Consider the following 20,526-nt stretch of genomic DNA (forward strand, 5'->3'; position numbering starts at 1 on the left):
GCTCCACAAAGTTCTCACGTAACCGTTGCCAGGTTGACTGCTCTCATCTAGGTTTCCTTATCTTTCACAAGTGGAGAACGAAAATCTCTGCAGCCAACTCTCTGTGGCCAACTCTTCGCTGTGGACAGCTCTCTGTGGGACGGCTCTACGTGGGGAGGGTCAGGGTTAGGGTTATGGTTAAAATTAGGGTAAGGGCTGCGGTTAGTTTGCGGTTAGGGTAAGGCTAGGGTTAGTGTTTGGGGCCTCCACATGCAGAGTTGTCCCCGTGGAGAGCTCGCCGTATAGAGTTGTCCATGGAGAGTTAGCAGCAAATAGTTGGCCATGTAGAGTTGTCCTGTGGAGGGCTGGCCACACACAATTGCCTGTGGAGACTTGGCCACAGGGATTTGTTCTAGACCCTTCACAACAGGCTTGTATTTTCCTTCCTATAGGTGTTGTCAGGAAGGAATTCTCTGACATTTTGGGAGTGTTATTAAACTCATTTCTGGAAATGAAGGTAGAGAAATATCAACAGTAGGACAGAGCCCTTGCTTTATAAAGATGACTTGCAATTTCGAGGAAGAGGGCAGAATATAAGAAGTCAGAAAGGCATATTGAAATTTCAAGAAGCAATGCTGCTTCGGAACATGTTATGTTTGCAGCTGCTGGGGTGTGAAACTTCTTCCACAATGTGACAACCAGCATGAATTACTTTCTTACTCATAACAAATACAGATGGACAGATATCAGGGTGAAATGAAGGGCGCTGGCATTTGCAAACTGTCAGAGAGAACCTTCTACCACATGCTGCTTGGAAATAACTGGATCTTAATCAGCTCTTCTGCCTTTCTTTATCTTCAGAAAACCTTTAGAGTTAATATTCTCCATCGGAAGACTAAAATGCTTTTAGGAAATGCATGTCGTTTTATGAGAATCTTTATTTTAAGGAGGTTGTCTAAAATGCTAATGTTTCTCTTTTCATCATGATTCACAAAGCTTGTGGCTTTCAAATTTGCCATTTCAGTTTCAGTCATGGGAATTGGATTACTTCGTTCCCTATCCATTCTCCAGTGCTATCAATCAAGAAATTTGTTGCTTCCAGCCTACATGAACATGATGCCTCTATTCCTTGCCTGATGATCCACATTGGTTTTGAATCAGAATTTAGCTCCCTGCATGCAGCAGCACTGTAGCAGTGCTAAGCATGGAAAGTACTTCCAAGGGGAAGATATTCACACATGGCTTTTAGTCTGTTAATAAAAAAAAGAAAACAGGACGAAGACAAAGTTTCTAAATCATGAGTGGAAAGATAATATTGCACTTTCACCCACAAGCGACAGGGGTATGTAAGTCCTTGTAGTAAAACATTGAAACTACTGGTCAAGCAGGCAAGGCACTGAAAATCAGCTTCTGCATTATCGATTTTACAGAGTGAGCAGTATTATACCTTCCTTATTTGTGCCCTGTAACTACCTTCCTAAAAGTTTGTTTACATGTGGTGTTCATTGTCTGTCAGAGGTTAGCTTTCAGGTTTTTTCAAGACATAATGTAAGCCCAGAGTTAAGATGCTGGTGGATTTTGCTATGTTGTTAGAAAGGGAATTTCAGGTTCCGTCAGGAGGAGAGGTCAAGTGAAACAAATCTCAAAATTGGGCCCTAATCTTGTTCCTGCTACTTTAACTCTTCAATGGCAAAACTCACACTGATTGTAGAGGGGTAAAAAACATTCCTTAGTTTGGTATATAGGGTGTGGGAATGCTTGTGATCCCCTCTAGGGGAAAATTTGCTCCATACGCTAGTTTTTGGGGTAGATCTGAGGAGTTACTGACATCTTCCACTGAATAAAGGTATTTAAATTCAGCTTATTAAAAGAAGTTTATTAGGGTATGTTTCCATTAGGACAAGCAAGTGCTGCTCAAAGTCAGCAGTGGCAAGTTAAAATGGAAGGGTGTTGCAGAGCTGACAGAGAGCGCTGTGCATCGCCTCTGATGAGAGTCATGTTGTCCTGTGTTTTAAGATGATATAGAAAACAGTAAACATTTTATGTTTTTAACTGTCTTTCAAATGGACCCCATGTCTTTATGGACTGAAAAGGAGGAAGACACTCTGCCATCAAAGGTGCTTACTAACATTTATTACCTGTTTTAGAAAGCACTCCGAGAAATTCCCAAGAAACAGAGACAAGCGTTACCTGTGGGAAATACGAGTTTCTGCAGGAAATTCTTTTTCTTTTCTGCACCAGACCTCCTTAAACACATCAAATGCTTTGAGGGAATTTGTTTTGGTTTTTGTGGGATAGTTACAAAACCTAAGATAAAGATATGAAATTTAAGATGTATATCTTATTAAAAGGGCCCTGGTCACTAGAAAGCCAAAGCCCCGGTAATCCTTATGTTGTCAGAGAGACACCTTATGAAAACCAGTGACAGTCTACAGGAACCAGTTATCATTTCAAGGGAGGGGTTGCAGTCTGTAACTGCATCTTGCATAAGAATTGCTATAATGAACACAGCCCTGAGTAAACTGTCTTCCACTGAATCAAATAATTCCATCCCAGCACACTTGTGGACACAGGATTTTGGATAAGGAGTTTTATAAGTCTCTGATGATGCTATTTTATCACTGTTCAGAAATTTCACTGAATCTGTACTGCTGATATTGGTGCTCCTTTTGATCCACTGTAAAAAAATGGTAAAAGATAATAGGAACTGAGAAACAGTCAAAGGCCATCCATGGAGAAAGGCTGCCACAGGGACTGGTGGATGATTCACAGTTTTCAAATCTTCCTCCCTCTGTCATAAATATTCTGTCTCTTGAAAGAAAGAGAGAGCATTGCTATGAAAACAAAAGAAGTTTCAAGAAGGAAAACAAATGCTTGGAGAGCTGACTTGGCTGGAATTTTCCCAGCACATATACTCTTGACGTATCAGTGCTTAAAGTTTCTATGCATGAGGGGTGACAGGGAATGATCAAATGTTAGTGAAGATGTCGTCCCCATCTGTTCCATTATTTGAAGGTGTAAAGATGCTCTTCAGCTCTCGTAGTCCTTACTATTTCAGTTGCCAGGAAATCCCTGCCCAGATTTCACATCAAAAACAGCTGTGAAGATTTCTTGTTCCCAGCACATGCAGGAGGAGGGATCCCAATACTCCTAGTCTTTTTGCAGAAGGCAAATATGTGATATAGCACGGTCTTAATTTAAGAGTTGCTTACATTAGGTCTTGGAGATCTTTCTCTTTTATTTACAAAATAAATGCAGGTCAACCCCGTGCAGTCTTATCAGATGCAGTACTTACTCCCCACTTGCAGAGCACAAAATGCTTCTCTCCAGCCCTCTGCCCTGCTCCTACTCTCAGTGCTCCCTGGAGCACTCAAAACTGTCCTTACCAAAAATCATTTGACAAGGTCACCATCTAGATAGAAGAGAGGGCAGCAAAGTGTCCTGTGCCCCAGCCGTGTATCTGCAGCGCCTATATTATCTCTGACACCACAATATCTGAGTGCCTCCCCATCCCAGAGGTACCCAGTTTCACACACAACACTGGTGGACAGCAAGGCACTGTGCCCTAACTTATACATGGAAAGCCATAGCCCAGAGGGCATCAGTGACTTTCCAGGGTCACACAACAGGTCAGAACCAAGGTAAATACTCTGTGCTGGAGCAAAGCACAGAGACTGCTTAGCATGTCCGTTTGAGGAGGCACGTCCACTGCAGGCAGCGGAACGAAAGATGCAGATGTGAAAGCAGGATTTAAATAGAGTTTTGCTAGCACTCAGAGACCAGAGGTTTTAGGCACAGCATTGCAGTGAGGCCATTTTACAACTTCTAATTCCTGAGCAAGTTGTCACAAGTCACTTGGATGCATCTGCACTGAACTTCATTGCGTGGGTGAAATGATCACCTCCTCTCGCTCCTCCGGCCAAAGCTAGTATCTTAATTTATAGATTGTCCTCCCTCTGAACCTTCCTTACTCAAATTATCCTGTGCCAACACATACTGAAGACCTTGCAGATCAGTAGAATATTGGATTAAGACTGTTATGAACTTCTGATGATGATAATTTATCACCGTTTACAAGCATGCTGTTTTTCTGTCTTCCCCGCTGCAGATCTGCGCAGGATGACAGCTGGCTTCATGGGCATGGCTGTGGCCATCATCCTCTTTGGATGGATTATCGGGGTGCTGGGGTGCTGTTGGGATCGAGGCCTTATGCAGTATGTGGCGGGGCTTCTCTTCCTCATGGGAGGTAAGGATGTTGGTGTCTGAAGAAATGTGTTCTTTCACTTGTTTTCATGTTCCCTCTTTCCACATGTTCCCCTCCTTCCCTCCTTTTCTGAGTCACTGTAATCAGCTTTTCAGAGTTGCTTTAGGTGATCCAGGCATGGTTTCATTACAGACTCCTTCTGGTGTACAACAAGGATAACCCAACCACAGCTGCCTGTTAACTTCTATCACAAAACAGTGTCTGTGAGTCACAGGATGGGAAATGGCCTCCTTGTTGTTTAGTGCAGTGCTCTGTTGTTGCAAGTAACACTGTCACCCTTAAACTTAATAAGCTTATTAAATTTAGTAATAAAAATCTGAAGATTATGCAGATGCTATTCCCACCACTATCCTACTTCATAGTGGGACACTTTGCTTTGATAACTAGAAACTGTGCTATATTTATTCCTGTTCATTTGTTCTTGAGTCAAATACAAACTTTAGCTTGTCTCATTTCTTTCTCTGATTTATCTGTGAAGAGAAATGGTATCCTGTTTTCCTTTTCCAACTCTACATATGCTATGTTCTTGTAAACTTTTCTCTGAAAGACAGTTTTCAATCCAGCAGCCCTTTCTGCCACCTGTTCTTGTTTGTACTTGCCTTTTTTCAAATACGGATGAGAAGGACTGTTCCTGAACAAGGTCTGATCAATTCTTTGCATAGCAACATGACAGTTCCCTTTCTTTGCTGGAAGTCCCTTGCCTGAAGTATTTTGTGGTTGTATTTGCCTTTTTCATGCTGTGTCACGTGGGAGACCTACAGTCTTCCTTCAGTTGGGTAATACATCTGGGCCTTTCTTCTCCTTTGTAATTTCCTACTGATGATCTCCCAATTTACAGTAGAGGTTCGGTTTTTTTGTCCTCAGGTACACGACCTTGGACTCAGTGCTTTTGAGCTTCTTCCCATTTCTGCTACACCAGTCCAAAAGGTCATCCAACATTTCCCATTTAATGTTCCGGCCTTACTTCCTACAGATGCCATCCATCTTTCTGTCATCAGCAGGTTTCATAGCACACAGTTACTTTAAATGAGGGTATGAGAATAGAATCCCAGACACAATGCTCAGTGAACGTCTCGAAGTGAATAGTGCTACTTCTGTTCTCTCTTCTTTTCTTTGCTGGAGGTTTTGCGTTGGCTGGGGTTTTGCCCTCCAAGCAAATCATCGTTTCAATGCACTTGATGGCTTGTTCATCTGTACTGTGGTGTGACATAGCTGAGTGTGAAAAACAGCAAAGCTTCTGCAGTCCCAGAAGAGGAGTTAAGTGCTTGAGTAATAAGTACTTAAGTTCCAGTGCTGTTGGTGCTGCTGAGATAGACATTAACTCTTTCAGTGCCCGCAAACATATTTGAAGTCTGCTAGTACCTTTTGCAAGCACACACTTGTCTGTGCAGGGATGTCTGTAAAAGGTTTGTTGTGGGTGTCAATACTTCATGAGCACTGAGTCTACCAACTTATCTTGGTATTTCTTAAGTAATTAAATGCTTAGTTTGCAGAGAGGCTATGTTACTGTAATATGCTCAGATATCTGTGTGGTATTTAACTTACTACAGTACGACATTCAGATTAAAGCATTAGGACTATACTAAATAAATGCAGACAAATTTATTAGAAACTAGCTAAGTCCTGTTTACTAATTGGAAATTATCACTCTGTGTGGGAGAGTTTCTAGTGCAGTTGCAGATATTAGTTATTGGCTCAGTGTTATTTAATAGTCTGTCAGTGATTTGAAAGATGGATAAGTTTTCAGGTGAAGCAAGACTCAGTGTAACCATGCATAGTGGGTTGGGTCACTCATAGCTTACAAAGCCATCTTTTGGCATGCTCAAACAATACATGTCTCAGTGAAGACAGATTCAAGGTCAAGCGATTGGGAACAAAAAGTGCCAGTCATCCTCACAGAACAAGAGGCTGCCTCTTGGAAAGCTGCAGCTCTGTAAAGGTCTCTGGGATTGCGGTTGCTGGGATCATCCAACTGCACAGGAGCTCTCAGTGCACTGTGAATGCTAAATGTGCCTGTTTTGATGGGAATGAGCAATAAGAGCATGAGATGGGGTTATCTCTGGGCAAAGCAAAGCCATTTCTGGGCATTCTATTCCAGTGCCCATGCTAAAGAAGGATGTGGAAACATTTGGAGAGGTTTGCAAAAGAGCTGTAAGAGCAGCTCAAAGTCTGAAAAACAAGAAAAACAGAGCATGCCACAAAAATCTAATTGCTTGAAACTTTTTAACAGAAGTTTTATAATTGACTTGAACACAGTGTGGAAGTACCTATGCAGGGAGAAGCGGTCTGATAGGAGCATGCCCTTTGACTGAACAGGCAAATTAATAACAAGATCCAACAGTTGGAGTCTGAAACTAATTGAAATGAGACGCACCAAATTATTTTATCTGTCAAATTCTGTCAAGATGTGTGAAAGTTTTAATAAAGCTGTATTGGGAGGAGACCAAACGTATTTTGTGCTCCAGCATGAACAGGTGGATCAGGATTACAAAAGGTTACTGTCTTTCTTGTTTTGCACAAGCCAGCGCCAACTACTACACCTTTCCTGATTTCTTTTAACAGCAAACATGCATAATGTAGCATCTACAACCTGAAGCAGTCAGTTAATAAAATACACAGTGAGAGCCATCTAATCGGACAATCAGTAGCTATCAACGTTTTCAGACTGTCTCATATGTTAAATAGTCATTCCTTCTAAAGCAAATGAATCTTTTAGTTTGAACCTTTTTATTGCTGAACACTGTTTGAATACAGACTTGTTACTTCTATCACCAGAGTGCCTCTTAGTTTTCTTTAGCTTTTTCTCTGGTCTAATAATGGGAAAAATGCTTTGGGAGGCTTATGACTTCCGACCTCACTGCAGATGAGACTGTGTTAAATTGGTAGCTATATAATCAGCCAGAAATCTAACTTTCTCTTCCATTTGCAACACTGCTGTCTTGGCTACATTTGTAACATTTGCTCTGTTTTCTTTTCTAGACAAATAGCTCTTCTGCAATGATTAAACATTCCTGGGTTGCCATATCTATAGGGTTTGTCCCTTATTGCTCATAATTCTTTGAATGGCAAATCTCAGTGGGGCACTGAGAAGTGTGCTGTGATAATCTAACAAGAGCAGACATGGTTTCCTTGGACCTCTGGTTCTTTATTATACTTACTGAACAGTCTTCTTTCTAGCCCATGTGGCGGTGCCTAATAAGGACTTGCTTTAGTATGCTTGATCTAATTTCTCAAGCAAATTGCTGAAATAAGTCATTTGAGAAATGCAGGCTGTTATCTGGTATTAGCTCATCTGGAATCCAGGATGTGTAAACTGTGATTTAGAGTGTGTTTTACACTGTTATTCAACATGTTTTGTAACAAGTTAAGAATTATCAATAATTCATCTTTCCCGTTTAGTCCAAATATATCTGTATTAAAAGCAATCACAGGTCTCTTATGCCCTCCCAAGTTCTTTTGCATAATTTTCTTTATGTGTTGTAGAATTTGTATTTGGATTCCTTCTTGTGAATGATAGCATTTGCCCAACCACAGCAGGATTTTTTTCCTGTCACTCATCTTCCACAGAGCCAGATGGATGCTGCAAATTCTGTTTAGTATTTCTGACCTCATTCTGCATGATGGTGCTACTACATAGCCTCCTGTACCCAGAGCTGCACAGTAATAACACACTACTACACAGACTTGTAGCTTACCTTCATTATTGTCAAGATGATTTTATCGTGCAAGGTGGGAGAGTTTCTCTTTTTGAGAGTTTTTCCGTTTGGAATTGTGCTTTTAAGTTTCGCTAAGGCCAGTTGATTTTACGCATTGTATTTGAGACTGTTTAATTCTATTACAGAAGTGGGTCGTACTCAAATTATACATGACCCCAAGCACATTCTTTTGCAGCTTCTTGCATTTTCTTTACATGAAAATTATTGAAAATCTGTGCACCAGCAAAAGCTCCATACTGGGCATATCATCTAGTAATTTTGCAATTTTATAGTAATTCCTGAAAACTTAGAAGCATCTGTAACTCTTCTTCCAAATGTAAGAGTTCTATTGCAAACATGATGATTTCATGCTCATCAAGTACTTTAGTAGCAGCCTAAAAAGAATTCAGTTGAACATATACCCGAGGAAATGCATATGGAGCATTTTATATGTTGTGTTTGGACCAAAGAATACTTACTTGCACCAAACTTTGCTTTTTGAAGTCCAGACATCACCTCCTCATAAAACCCCAGGAAGTAGTGCTCACATTCTCTGGCTTTGAGAAGTTCTTCTGAATGTATTCAAATCCTTGACTTGTTTGGGTTTTTTTTTTTTTTTTAATCATGGCAAACCTGTCAAATCATTTATTTGGTGTCTTTACTCCTTCAACACTAGCTAATGTTATTGCCAGGTCACAGTTTTGGTTTTACTTCCAGCTCCAAAGAGTTGAGATGCTATGAACTGCCACTCTGCAAACTGTACCAACGCAATTTCCTGTATCTTCAGGAACTCCTCCTTTCAGTTCTTTATCAAGTTGTTTAAGAATATTTCCTGTATTAAGCAGACGAGCTGCACATCCATCTAACTATTGTTTTTTCCACCTGCTCTCCAGCACATTTATTCATAGGATTTTCTTGTTTCATCATCTTAGTTTCTGCTAGGTTGATTTTTCTTCCACAACCATGCAAACCCAACCTCACCACACCTTCTATTATTGTACTTGCATTATAAAATCAGCTTTTAAAGGCAATCTGTGATAGTCTGCTGTTTTCACCGTTCAGCTCTGATGTCATTTCAGTCAGCTTTTTGGAAGCATCACAGGGCTTGCTTTATTTCTCATTTAAGGGTAGGGTTGACTTTGTACCTAAATGCTCCAAACCTCTTTTCCTCCTCATAACTGTCTTCCACGAGGCAAGTGGGGTGGCAGGGCTGCCCCACAGTGGTGCACTCCAGTGCTTCAGCAGTGGTTGCATCCTCCCCTTACCTAGCTGGTGCACCTCCCTCCTGAACTACTGTCCCAGCTGGAAATATAAAATGGCACTTCCAATAGCTTGTCCTTGTACTTGCTTCAGCACAAAATTATTCCTGGCCAAATTACATCCCTGGCCAAAGCTACGTCTTTTGCCTATTTAAATGTATTAAAACACCTACAAAGAATGATGGTTTATCATCCTTATCAGAGCTCTGTCCTTCAGCTGCACATTCATGAATTTCCCTGTTTTAAGCCTGTGATTTGTATTGAGAACACATTTCAGTAGAATAGTTGGGGGTTTTACGGCGTACCTAACAAGGCAACCCTGCAGGGAAAGACTTCGGTGTTGTATTATTTCATTCCAAACTTACTGCAAATAAATGCAATACATCATCTTTGCACTTGTTTACTGTTTTACCTGTCCTTTTCACTCTTATCTGCCCTCTGCCAGTTTTACCTTGTGACTTGCACATTAGGATCACTTTAGGGTTTTTTCCCAATTTGCTAACGCTTTCCTTGGAGAAGCATATAATTTTACTAGCCTTACAAATGTTCATTATTCTTTGCAAAGTCAAGTGTGTTTCTTGCTGTAACCTTGCTTTGAGCCAATTATAAATTTCACCATTAATAATTCAGTCTCTAATTAGTCTATTTGGAAATTATTCCAGCTGTTAAATGCCCTTATTCATGTGATTTAGCTTCACCATGCAGACCTGTAATAAAATGGTCTCACATTCTTGTCTTTGCCTAGTGACATTTTTGCATGAAATACAGTGCTTGAGGCTTTGCTTAGGAGCCTGTAATTCCCTCTTTTACTGGCACTAAAAGGCCTGAAAGCTTTGGTGTATACATACACAAGCACTATGGAGTCTTTCCTCTCTGATTTTCTGTCCTAACATCGACTTTAAGAGACATTGGGAATTTCTTCCATCCTCTTCTCCTTCCTCCCCTCCAATAATGATCTGCCAATCTTGGGGATTGAAGCTCCACTTCTGCCACCAATCTGGCTTTCTTCTGACCCACCTAAGAGTGCTGCAGAGAGATTGCTCTTTGCAGCCTGTCCATACTCAGGGGACCTAGGTAGGAGTTACTAAAGCATCAAACCTTTTCCCACAGCAGAGGTGAACACCTATTCTTTCCAGTGCTGGCTGCTGCAGCAGAGATAAGCAGACAGGAAAGATGAGTGAGAGGGAAGAAAAAATAAAGTTATGCAGGTGTGCTGGCACAATTTAATACTTTATTTCAGATACACAATCAAGGATGTTTATTAAAGAAATAAACAACAATACACCTACGAATGTATGAGTGCATTCTGCTTTTATATTCCGTTCCAGGTGAAACAACCTTTTACAAATCATTTCTATCCTCTTCCCTTCTAAAAAGTATTTCCAAGATATTCCTTCCCTTAGTCCAGGGGTAAGTCAACAAACTGCTTTATCAGCCCCGTGGCCAGAGGATGAACTGACCATTTACACCAGGTCACCTGCTCTTGCCCCAGCCAAGCCACGCTTCACATGGGTCTGTCACAAGGCACCAGGGAAGGAAGGGCGCACTCAGCGCATGCCAGAGCTCAGGAGCTGCCAAAGCACTACTTGCTATGTCCAGGAACTGAGAGCCAGGCTGATGCTGAGGGATGTAAAGCCCATCAGAAAGATTTCAAAACAGGGCTTGGAAGCCCACGTGGCACAGTTGTCGGTATAGATGCACTGCACACGTCTGTATCCTCTTTCACTCTCCACCCCCACAGAGCATCTTGTCTTCAAAATCTTCATGGCTGCGTATTATACTTCCTTTGTCTGTGCTGTGCATATGTTAGTAGATGACAAGTGAGTATTTGCAGCTATGGATTGTTACCAGCTGTTGAGTCATTTGAGTCCCAAATTTGACTCACTGTACTTTGAAAATAGCACATAGCAGTAGAAAATAAGAGTGTTTATTCTATACAACTGCGGTCCTGCCATCTCAAAATAGTCATTCCACTGCTGAATAATTTAAGAAACAAAATTGGAGCAATTTAATACAGCAAGTGTAAGGCAAATCTCTGTGATTGACATCTCTTAGACAGTTATGAAATACCTTCATAGCAGCTGCCAAGAGTAGGCACAGAGAAAGATAAACAAAAAAAGAAAGTAAAAGACATTCTTCAGAGTTCATCTGGAAATACAGTGGGTTTCACGAGGAATCTAGGATATGTGTTTCTCACTAATAGTCGAGGTCTCTATCCATTCTTCAGGATGTTCACTTGCAGTGACATGATCAAGCACAACACTGAAGATGAAAGATATTTTCTGTGATCATGTTTATTTTTTTTTCTTTTCCATGACATTATTCTTTGAAAATGCTATCTCTCGTGCTTCTTTCCCAAAAGGAATAGCTTTAGAAATTTTACATAAAATCTCTTTTTCCTTATGGAAAGGCAAATGCAAAAACACATGTGTATGCACAAGTGTATGTATACAGATCTTAAGCAACAGCACGAGATCTTTACAACACCAGAGTTTACTATAAATGGCTGTAATCTGAACTGTGGAGCTTGGCTTAAATATAGTTTTCACAAAGACATAATGCCTTTTGCCAGTTTGAGAAGTATTTATAGTTCAAAAAAGTTAGATTACTGGAAAAAAATGAGATGCCTATCATTTTCCAGTCCTGCGGGAGATACTAAATTAGTGATGACTGCAGAGGAACTCAAGAAATCAGCAAAACCTTGCAGACTACTGTAAGAACTTGTTTATGTGGACTGACCTCCAGATGGAGACAAAGGCTGGTTTGTGTCAAGAGGTGCCATAAATTGGTTTTAAGAGCCATTTAAACGAGCCTCAGCATACCAAGGTCAGTCCCCTCTCTCCAGTGCCTCCCACACCACTCACATACGCTCTTGTTCCTACTTGTGCTTTTGGTTTTTTACAAATTTTACATTATGCTCTGAAGTGATTTAAGGCCTTGAATTGGAATGAACTTGAGGTAACATACAGCATTAATAGGTTTTAAATGTCTAAAACTCTCTAAGGGTTCTGATTGCTTAAAACTCTCAAACATGTCACTGTTGCAAAAGGCAGAAAAGGAGCTAATGAAGGTCTTTACGGACCTGCGATGAGACCCAGAGCTCAGAGCAGCCATGCAGGCTTTGTGCCTTCGTACCCATCAGGCAGTAATGTAACAAGGCCAAGCACATGAATATTAAGGTAATAGGAGTCAGCCTGCTTTTAAAAATGTCCCTTTTCATTGTTTTCAGGATTTGTCTGTCCCTCTTTTAAAACAGCTCCCTCCTGCACAACTTGTGATATCCCTCACAGACGGTGTTGCAGGTGATCTTCCTTGGTCCCATTTCGCATTATATTTCTGGGGCCTAATGAGAAGCCCTTCTCTTCTTATGTGTTTCAAAACCTGGACACTGATGGATACATGCCCAGATACATGTATATGGGTATAAGTCAACTGGATATATATGAAGTGTGACACAAAAACCAGAGACTGTGCCTGTAACTGTTTTTATTTAACAAATTAAGAAAATCAATTATGGTCTCCTTCAAAATAGTTCCCTTCTGAGTTAACACAGCTGCATACAATGCTGCCGATGTTCAAATAAATTCCACAAATCATTTCCTGAAAGGCTGTTGATGAACTATGCCATTTTTGCTTTCACATCTTCTATCAACCAAAAATGAGCACCAACTTGATCTTTGGGATCTCTTCACTGTAAGCCCCCATCAATAAGTGAAATGTTTCCATTGTGGATTTCTTCAGTTTCACAAGAAACTTGCTGTTAACTCACCATACACTCTTGCACATCAACGTTTTCCAGCTGAGGGTAAGAAAACGTCTGTATTTGAACTCACATCCACTCATACTGAGTAAAGTGATTGAGTTGAGCCTTGTCTCTCTGTGATAGGGTAGAACAAGTTCTGTGTCCATCTCTGTCTCTCCCCTCCCACTCTGGATTCCCAAGCTTTAGTCTTGGGGTTTTTTTGTGTCAGACCTTGTCTACATCCAGTCTACATACGCGGAGAAGACTAGAGGTGCTTCTTCATCCTGACTGACTGTCTATTAGTCTAACCTTTAGAAAACGGTGTCACTTTCCTTTTGAATGGTATTTAATTTCCTGTTTTCACTCCAAAAATAAACATTTTAGGAAATCATGCATGCAGACATACACACACCCCCCCCCATACCATCTTCTGGGGTTTTAATATGATGCCAAGATAGCCTCTTTAGTGTTGCCAAAGTGAACTGTTTGGTGTTTCCAAGCTAGAAAGAAGTTGCTCAGCTGATAGCATGACAAGGATCACAATACATCATGCTTAAAAGGCAGAACTAGGTTAGTGTGTGATGTCTTTACTTCTAGTACTCTTACTGTGCACTGATAACGCGTTTTGCATGCATTTATTAATGCTGGCACCAATTTTGAAAAGGGAATAGGAGACTCGCTGGAAATATGAACTATCTATCACCTGCTTTCACTGTTCAGGCATTTGTCTGTCACTGTGTACAGGCCACCAAAATGCTCTTCTATAATTTCATGTTATATTATTCCTCAAGGGGAATCGTAACACCCATCTTCCCATCTCCTACAGCACGTACTCAAAAGCAGAGTTATGTCCTTCTCACAGAAGCTGTTTTCATTAGATGCTGTTTTTTTCCAGTACCTCAGGAATTTAGGTGATTCTTTAGGTCAATATCAGCAGACCTAGCCCTGGAAAGCCAAGACCTCTGTAAGAGAATGGGGGTTGGAATATAGAAATGTTTTTTTTCAAACTAATAACACAGCTGTACTGCAGGGCGTAGTCCTTCAGAGATGTTTTGGTTGGGGGTTTTTTTTTTTCCTGGAAGGAAAGGCACAGGGAAAGAATTCATTGTCTACTCCATAGCATTTGATCTCCATGGAAACATTATCAGCTGACTTCAAAGTCAACCTTCAAATGTGTTGGGTTTTTTTTTTCTGTGGCTCGTTTCTGATTCTCCAAGATGTGCATTTGCACATTGCTGGGAGAAATACCAACACAAGCAATTCCTGCAACCTTTTATCTGATCTCAGAAGCACACTGGCATTAGGAGAAGGAGAGGAAAAGCTTCTTAATGAGGTGCAGACATCTTACAGTCTGGAGCAAAAGACAGGGCAAGTAGCGTATGTGCACTGAAAAACTCACTGTTTTTCAGCCTTAACTCAAATCACTCTCACTGATCTTGGCATACAGTAAATTAGGGAGCTCTGGCTTTTCAGCAAAAAGAACTGTTCATATTCCTGCTTGTGTCCATTTTACATCAACTATACTGACTTATCATTTCTCCTTCAGCAGAATGGGAGGCACTGACAAAAGCATCAGTACCTTCTAGAGTTACCAGAACAAGAAAGGGCATGTAGTCTAGTTTGCTTCTCGGGGATGTCTGTAGGTCTTTGGGAAGCTGATGGAAGGTGAATTAAAGTAGAAGCAAAGTAGAGGAGAAGGAGACAGATCAGATAGAACTACGGAAGATTTTCCCACCCACAGCTCTGGAAAACAAGTTATGTGTATTTTAAAAATTCTATGGTTGTTCCTTATCCCTTATTAACAATGTCACCAGGTCTTTGATCTGCTGGCTTCTGAATTCCAATGGCAAGACCCATCAAGGCCAAAGGGAAACAATGCAACAAAATGGGTTGTTTTTTTATTAAAAACCAGAAACATTTTGCTGAGTTGTTTGATGCCTTGCATCAAAGATGGAAGAATACTGCACATGCAACAGAAGGAAGAGAAGTATTGGAATGATTTCCTAGATGGAAAGAATTTCTTACAGAGAGAAAGGGAAGCAAATTTCTCTGTGTAGCAGATCGTGTTTTTAAATGTGGAGGTTGAAGCAAGATTTAGATTCACCTTCTTGGCTCCTCAGGTTATCAGTTTAGAGAAAAAACATTCCCCTTAGACAAATCACTGCTACACTTGTTTGGTCTATACTGAATGAACAGAGTCCAACTGGCCAGTTGAAATTCTACAGAAAAAGCAACTGGATCTGATAGGCACTAAATGGGTGAGGCCTTGCTCGTTCCTGCTCAACCCAGCTCTTCCAGGGAATACGGAGACAAGTCCTGCTGAGGTACTTGTATGGGCTACTGACACTGCAGAAGTGTTTCCTCTGAAGCAGGAAAGAAGATTTCAGCATGTTATTCTCAAATGCAGTACAGTCAGGGTAGTTTGTTGCTTGCAAGCGTACACATGAATGATATAAACTGAACAGGGATGGCCTGCACTAAGTGGTCCTTGTTGGCAAGACTGTTGCATCTCATTTTGATTTCTGGCTATTATATCTCAATAACTGCACCACTTAAAACACACAGAAATGATTTTTCTATTTCTGGCAGGTCTGCTTATAGAATCAGTAACAGAACCCAGATCCTTTTGCTAAAAAGTTCCTCAGTTCACATTCAGTACGAGCAACGGAAATTTGTACCACCAGAGGGTCCTTTGGTCACTTGAAAAAATGAGTGGGTAGGCTTCTCTGCACCATCTGAAAATATCTAAATCAGATAGCCACCATGGTCACCCAGAGCTCTCAATGTTTTCTTCAGTAGTGCCTTCAGTGAACAAAAGGATTGAAAAGGCATGCGAGTAACTCTACCCTTTCATGCCTGAAAGTGTTCTCTCTAAGAGTGTTTTTAGAGGCACACACAAGGCAAGGTGGAAGAAGGCTGCACTCAATTTGTTTGTGTTGTGTCAGTTCTCCAGTCTCACTTGTCTTGAAGAACATCTGTCGGAAGACTCAGCAACTTACGGTTTCCTACAAAAGAAAGATTCCACAAACCCTCTGAGGCTTCCTCTTAGGTTCCTTCTGAGAGCGGTTCAATTTTTTCACTGGAAGAAAAGCACCTTTACATGGAGAGAGTCAGAATGACCTGGTTGCTAAAAGACAAATGCAATACGCTGCATGGATGCACCCGTATGCTATGGGAGAGGTCCTGGCATGAGGCAAACCCAACCTGACCTCACAAGTTTCTCTTCAGCTCTGGAAAATGCCTAAGGTGGGAAGAACTTGCCTGAGGTATAATTTGACAGTAAACTTATGTGTCTTGTCATCTGGCAAATCTGAGATGTGATGGAGTTACTCTAGTTCGCTCAGACCTCCAGTGCCTCCTTCCATTTAAACTTTTAGCCTCTGCCTGGGCAATCCTGGGAGACCCATACAGCAGGGGATGAAAGAAACCTGCAGGCAGCCTCTGCATGTTGCCAAGCATAGTGCCTGCCAGCACAGGGATGGGGTAATTTCACTAATTTTGATTACAGTGTTTCTTCATTTTGACATTAAGAGATCTTCTTCCTTTCTTTCCTTTCTGCTCCCAGTAAAATACTGAATCACATCCCGCTACCACAGCTGGCACAATTTTTGCTGCCTCCTCTGTTGTGGCTGCAAGTTCACGAACCATTATGTTTGCTGTAGTCAAGTCAACTTATTATTGCTAGGTTATTCTGAGTGAGTCTTAGGAGTCACCATTGCTAAAGTAATCGGAGGTTTATTCAACTCAGGCTTTGATCAACTCCCCTATTTCTCACTGGTCTATTTTATCAAAACAATGAGCCCTTAGCTAAGTAGTTTTGCTTCTGCCTTAATTGCCAACTCATAACTTGCTTGCTCATAGGTGGTGCTCCGTGCCTGCCGTAGTGCACAGTGTGGGCATCCAGTCTCAGTGCAGTTCCATTGCACTGTGGGAAACGGTAGAACAAATGTCACCACGTGAAAATCTGCAGGGTACTATAACATGAAATATAGACTGGCTGTCAGTTGCACCAGCGTAGCAAACTGTGGATCAGCCCTTAAATGACGTAATATCATTTCACACAATACACTGATTTACATGAGCCAAAGGATGGTACTCATTAAGTATTTGTGGTCGTGACTAAGGGTACATAGTCCTCTGGTGCCAAAATGCATTATAGCTTGTGTCACAGCAATTCAATAGGCAGACACTGCTGCTGAAGTAACACACAGCAGGCATACGGCTCTGGGGTGGCGTGGATGCTGCTGGTACGTTTGAGGTAGCAGGCCAAAGGCCAAATGCAAACTGCATTCTGACAGTGCCCATAATGCAATATCATAGAACTGCTATAGACCTTACAGTTTACTCTGGTTCATGGTATAAAATAAAAATGCATTAAGTTCCAACCCAGGTGGGTATACGCTCTCACAAGGACACCACACTGAATCTCTGTCACCCAGTCAGACTTCTCCTCCCATCTCGGCTTTTTTCATAAGGGCAATTTTCCAGTAAAACCCTTGCTATTCTGCAACCTACCGGTGAAGCTGCAAGCTGCTTCTGCTGGAACAGTACATAATTAAGCAATAATTTATATTCTATGCATGTATGCACAGAGCAATAAAGTGTTCTCAAGAGCTGCGTGCTGCTGAGGCGTTTAATCTGTGCACAGAAGGAGTTTACTGCAAAGCTGCTCCTTCCAAAAGGCTTTTGTCATCACTGTGCTGGGAGGGAATTCGGTTTATTCTTTAATAATTTCATTTGATTGTGACATAATTTAAATAGCTAATGGTACACTCTCCACTTTAGGATCAGACCTCATTTTATTTGTTTGTTTGATGTACCTTGAAAATGGTAAAAGCTAGCAGGGCAAAGAGAAAGTAAAGATAATATTGTTTCACTTCTGAGATTTTTTCCCCCATAACCCCACCACATAATAAAAAAGTCATGATAATTAAATAACCAACACTCCTTCCAGAGACATCAGTGGCCACAAATTGCCATCAATCGCAGCTACTAGAAATACATTAAAAGGCAGAAAAGGCAGAGATTCGTGTTTATTTGAGAACTGTGTGGTTTCAGAGGACATCTTAAAATCCATACCTTTGTGTTTCTCGTTTTATCTACCATTGTTTATAAGTAATACTTGACATTTCTATCTTTTGGGGAAAAACAAAACAAAACAAACAGAAGGGGAGAAGAACCAGGGTTTTTTTGTTTGTTTGTTTACTTTGTACATCTGACAACACAGTTAGTTGGTGAGTCATTTCTGCCTGTTGTGGGGGGAAGGGAGAAAACGAGCATTGTTCTGTCAGATGTGGAAGAAATGTTTTCCAAATAATAAGAAAAAGTCTTTGTTGAGGGGAGAGCCTCCGAGGTGGGCTTGGTACCCAGATCATTTTGATTACTGGCTTTTTGAATTTCCCTTGACTTCAAATTGGTGATAACTCCTTTAGGCTACAGTTGAACACCTCATCCCTGGTCCTAGGGACAAGGATGTTTAGGTGAAGCTCCTGCCAGTGTGGTCTGTTTGCACCAGCACCGCAAAGGCTCATCTTTGTTTGCAGTATATCTAAGAAAGGCAGCAGTTCTTGTTTCTGCTAATAGCATGGACCCCGTGAAATCCCTCAGGCTGTAGCACTCTGGAAGCTGAGCCAGGTCTGTGGGTGAAGGACATGGCTTCTGACATGGGTCAAGGGGCATTGGTGTGAGGCCAAACTCAAATATATTTGGTATGGATGGTTTGAGCCTGTTTGTGTTTAAATCATTTCACTCAAAAGCATTTCTGCTCTCCCCTGGAGGTAAGATTTCAAAACTGCAAGCGGAGGCATTGCAACCCCTCGCACAGCTGGGCTGATCGGAAAGAAAAGGGACGTTCATTTACTGAAAAAAAATATAATTCCTAGCAGCCGGGGCCCACGGCTCTGCTTGATATAATCATGCTTTAAAACAGCTACAGCAAAGGGCTGTGACTCATAATCCACATTTGGCTTTGACCAACAACAATATTACCTTTCTCAGCCATCCTTCTACTGATTGTGTCTGCCCCTGCAGCAAGGATGGCAGGACCCCAACCTTACACACATGTGTAGCAAATAAGTTGATCTCTGTCCTAAACAAACATCCAGTCTAAACGGAAGATACTTTCAGTGTAATGTTTAATATTCTTCTTCTATAATATATAAGTGGGAAAAGCACAAGATAGCCACAAGGTACTTAATAACACAGATGCTCAAACCGCTGTTGATCATCAGTCTGTTAGCAGGACAGGCTTTGACAAAACCAGCATGAGAAGAAGGGCAGCCAGCTGTCTGATGTGGAGAAGGGATGGAGACTTGACTACATGTCAAACAGCAGTTTCTGTGGCACAGACACGGCGTTACATGAAATTTCATCTCTCACCTGACTGAAGCATTTTGCAGTGAGACGTGAATTCTCTTTGTCAAAAATGCTGCTATTGCCTTGTCTCATTCATTAATGTGTTGCTTAGGATGATAACGTGTAAATCCTAGCACAAATAGCTTAGCAGGTTCTGCACTCCCCAGATGCTGAAGGAGATGGTCTTTATCTCCCCTACCCAGCTCACATACCAGCATATCCCCAGTGAGCTCTTATTACTGCCTGTCATTCATATTCTGTGTACCAGTGCCACAAAGCAAGTGCCGAGCCTTGGATCACCAGCCTTCAAGTCTGGTCATCTGCTCAGGCAAGAGTTATGGGGAGGGTTTTTCATGAAGAAAGAAAAGTTGGTATGGCTGCGGCTGCCTGGGGATCTGCAGCATTAGTGCACATGCAGGGGTACATCTCACTGATGGCAAGAACCTACCAGGAACGTGAATAAGGGTTCCATTTGTTTTCTGGGGAAAGACAGAATCTCAGGGTTGGGGATACTCATGACATGCTGCAATCTTGCTGCCCCTGAAGCACCATGTCCATAGTGCAGGCAGTATCATGGGCAGGAGCGATAGCCTTCCTCCTCCTGTCTTCCCAGCTCTGTGTATTACACAGTCTAGTAGAAGCTGCATTTCCAAGGTTAAGCTCAGCCTCTGCAGCCTTGCCAACCATGATTCATTTACTATGATGGCCAAGAATTGTCCAATTTGCAAGGATCATCCTTTGTGTTATGATTGTCAGTTCATGACAAAACCCCACCGAACAGTCCTAATGTAGTAACCGTACTCAGTTTTCATCAGTAACCCTCCTGGTGAGAGGCCAGATTGAGTACAAGTGGGAACTTCCTTGCTCAGCTGAATACAAACAACACATAGTGCTTGTATAGTGGCCATAAAGATTCCTCTAGGTGGTACAAAATGGTATTTTTTTGTGCCTGTAATGAACAGCACTAGGGAGGCTGATAAACCTGTGCTGTGTAAGACATCCTGCAGAAGCACTGAGGGGTGACTGGCTGAAGGCCTTGCTGTGCATCCTCTAACACTGAGCATGGCAGTCATTATTTATCGCCGTGGGATTACAACATCCTCTGGTGAAGTGGCAGGAGGGGGGCAGCCTTCCTTTAAAGAAGTCTCATGCTTTATCCTCTATTGTTGTTGCTCATTCCTCTTTATTGACACATGTTTTGGGGCAAAATACCCTCGGCAAGCCTGAGTGCCA

General features: G+C 41.5%; 1 protein-coding gene across 2 annotated transcripts in view; it reads left to right on the forward strand.

Moving 5' to 3' along the window:
- The window catches only part of TMEM178B (transmembrane protein 178B), a 253,229-nt gene that overhangs the window by 204,325 nt on the left and 28,378 nt on the right, over positions 1-20,526 (forward strand). For both annotated transcript variants that reach the window (XM_054053610.1, XM_009560539.2), the window contains exon 3: positions 4,088-4,225. In XM_054053610.1, the coding sequence (XP_053909585.1) occupies positions 4,088-4,225 (138 nt within the window). The remainder of the gene's footprint in view (positions 1-4,087; positions 4,226-20,526) is intronic.

This window comes from Cuculus canorus, chromosome 1 (assembly GCF_017976375.1).
Source record: "Cuculus canorus isolate bCucCan1 chromosome 1, bCucCan1.pri, whole genome shotgun sequence".
Classification (NCBI taxonomy): domain Eukaryota; kingdom Metazoa; phylum Chordata; class Aves; order Cuculiformes; family Cuculidae; genus Cuculus; species Cuculus canorus.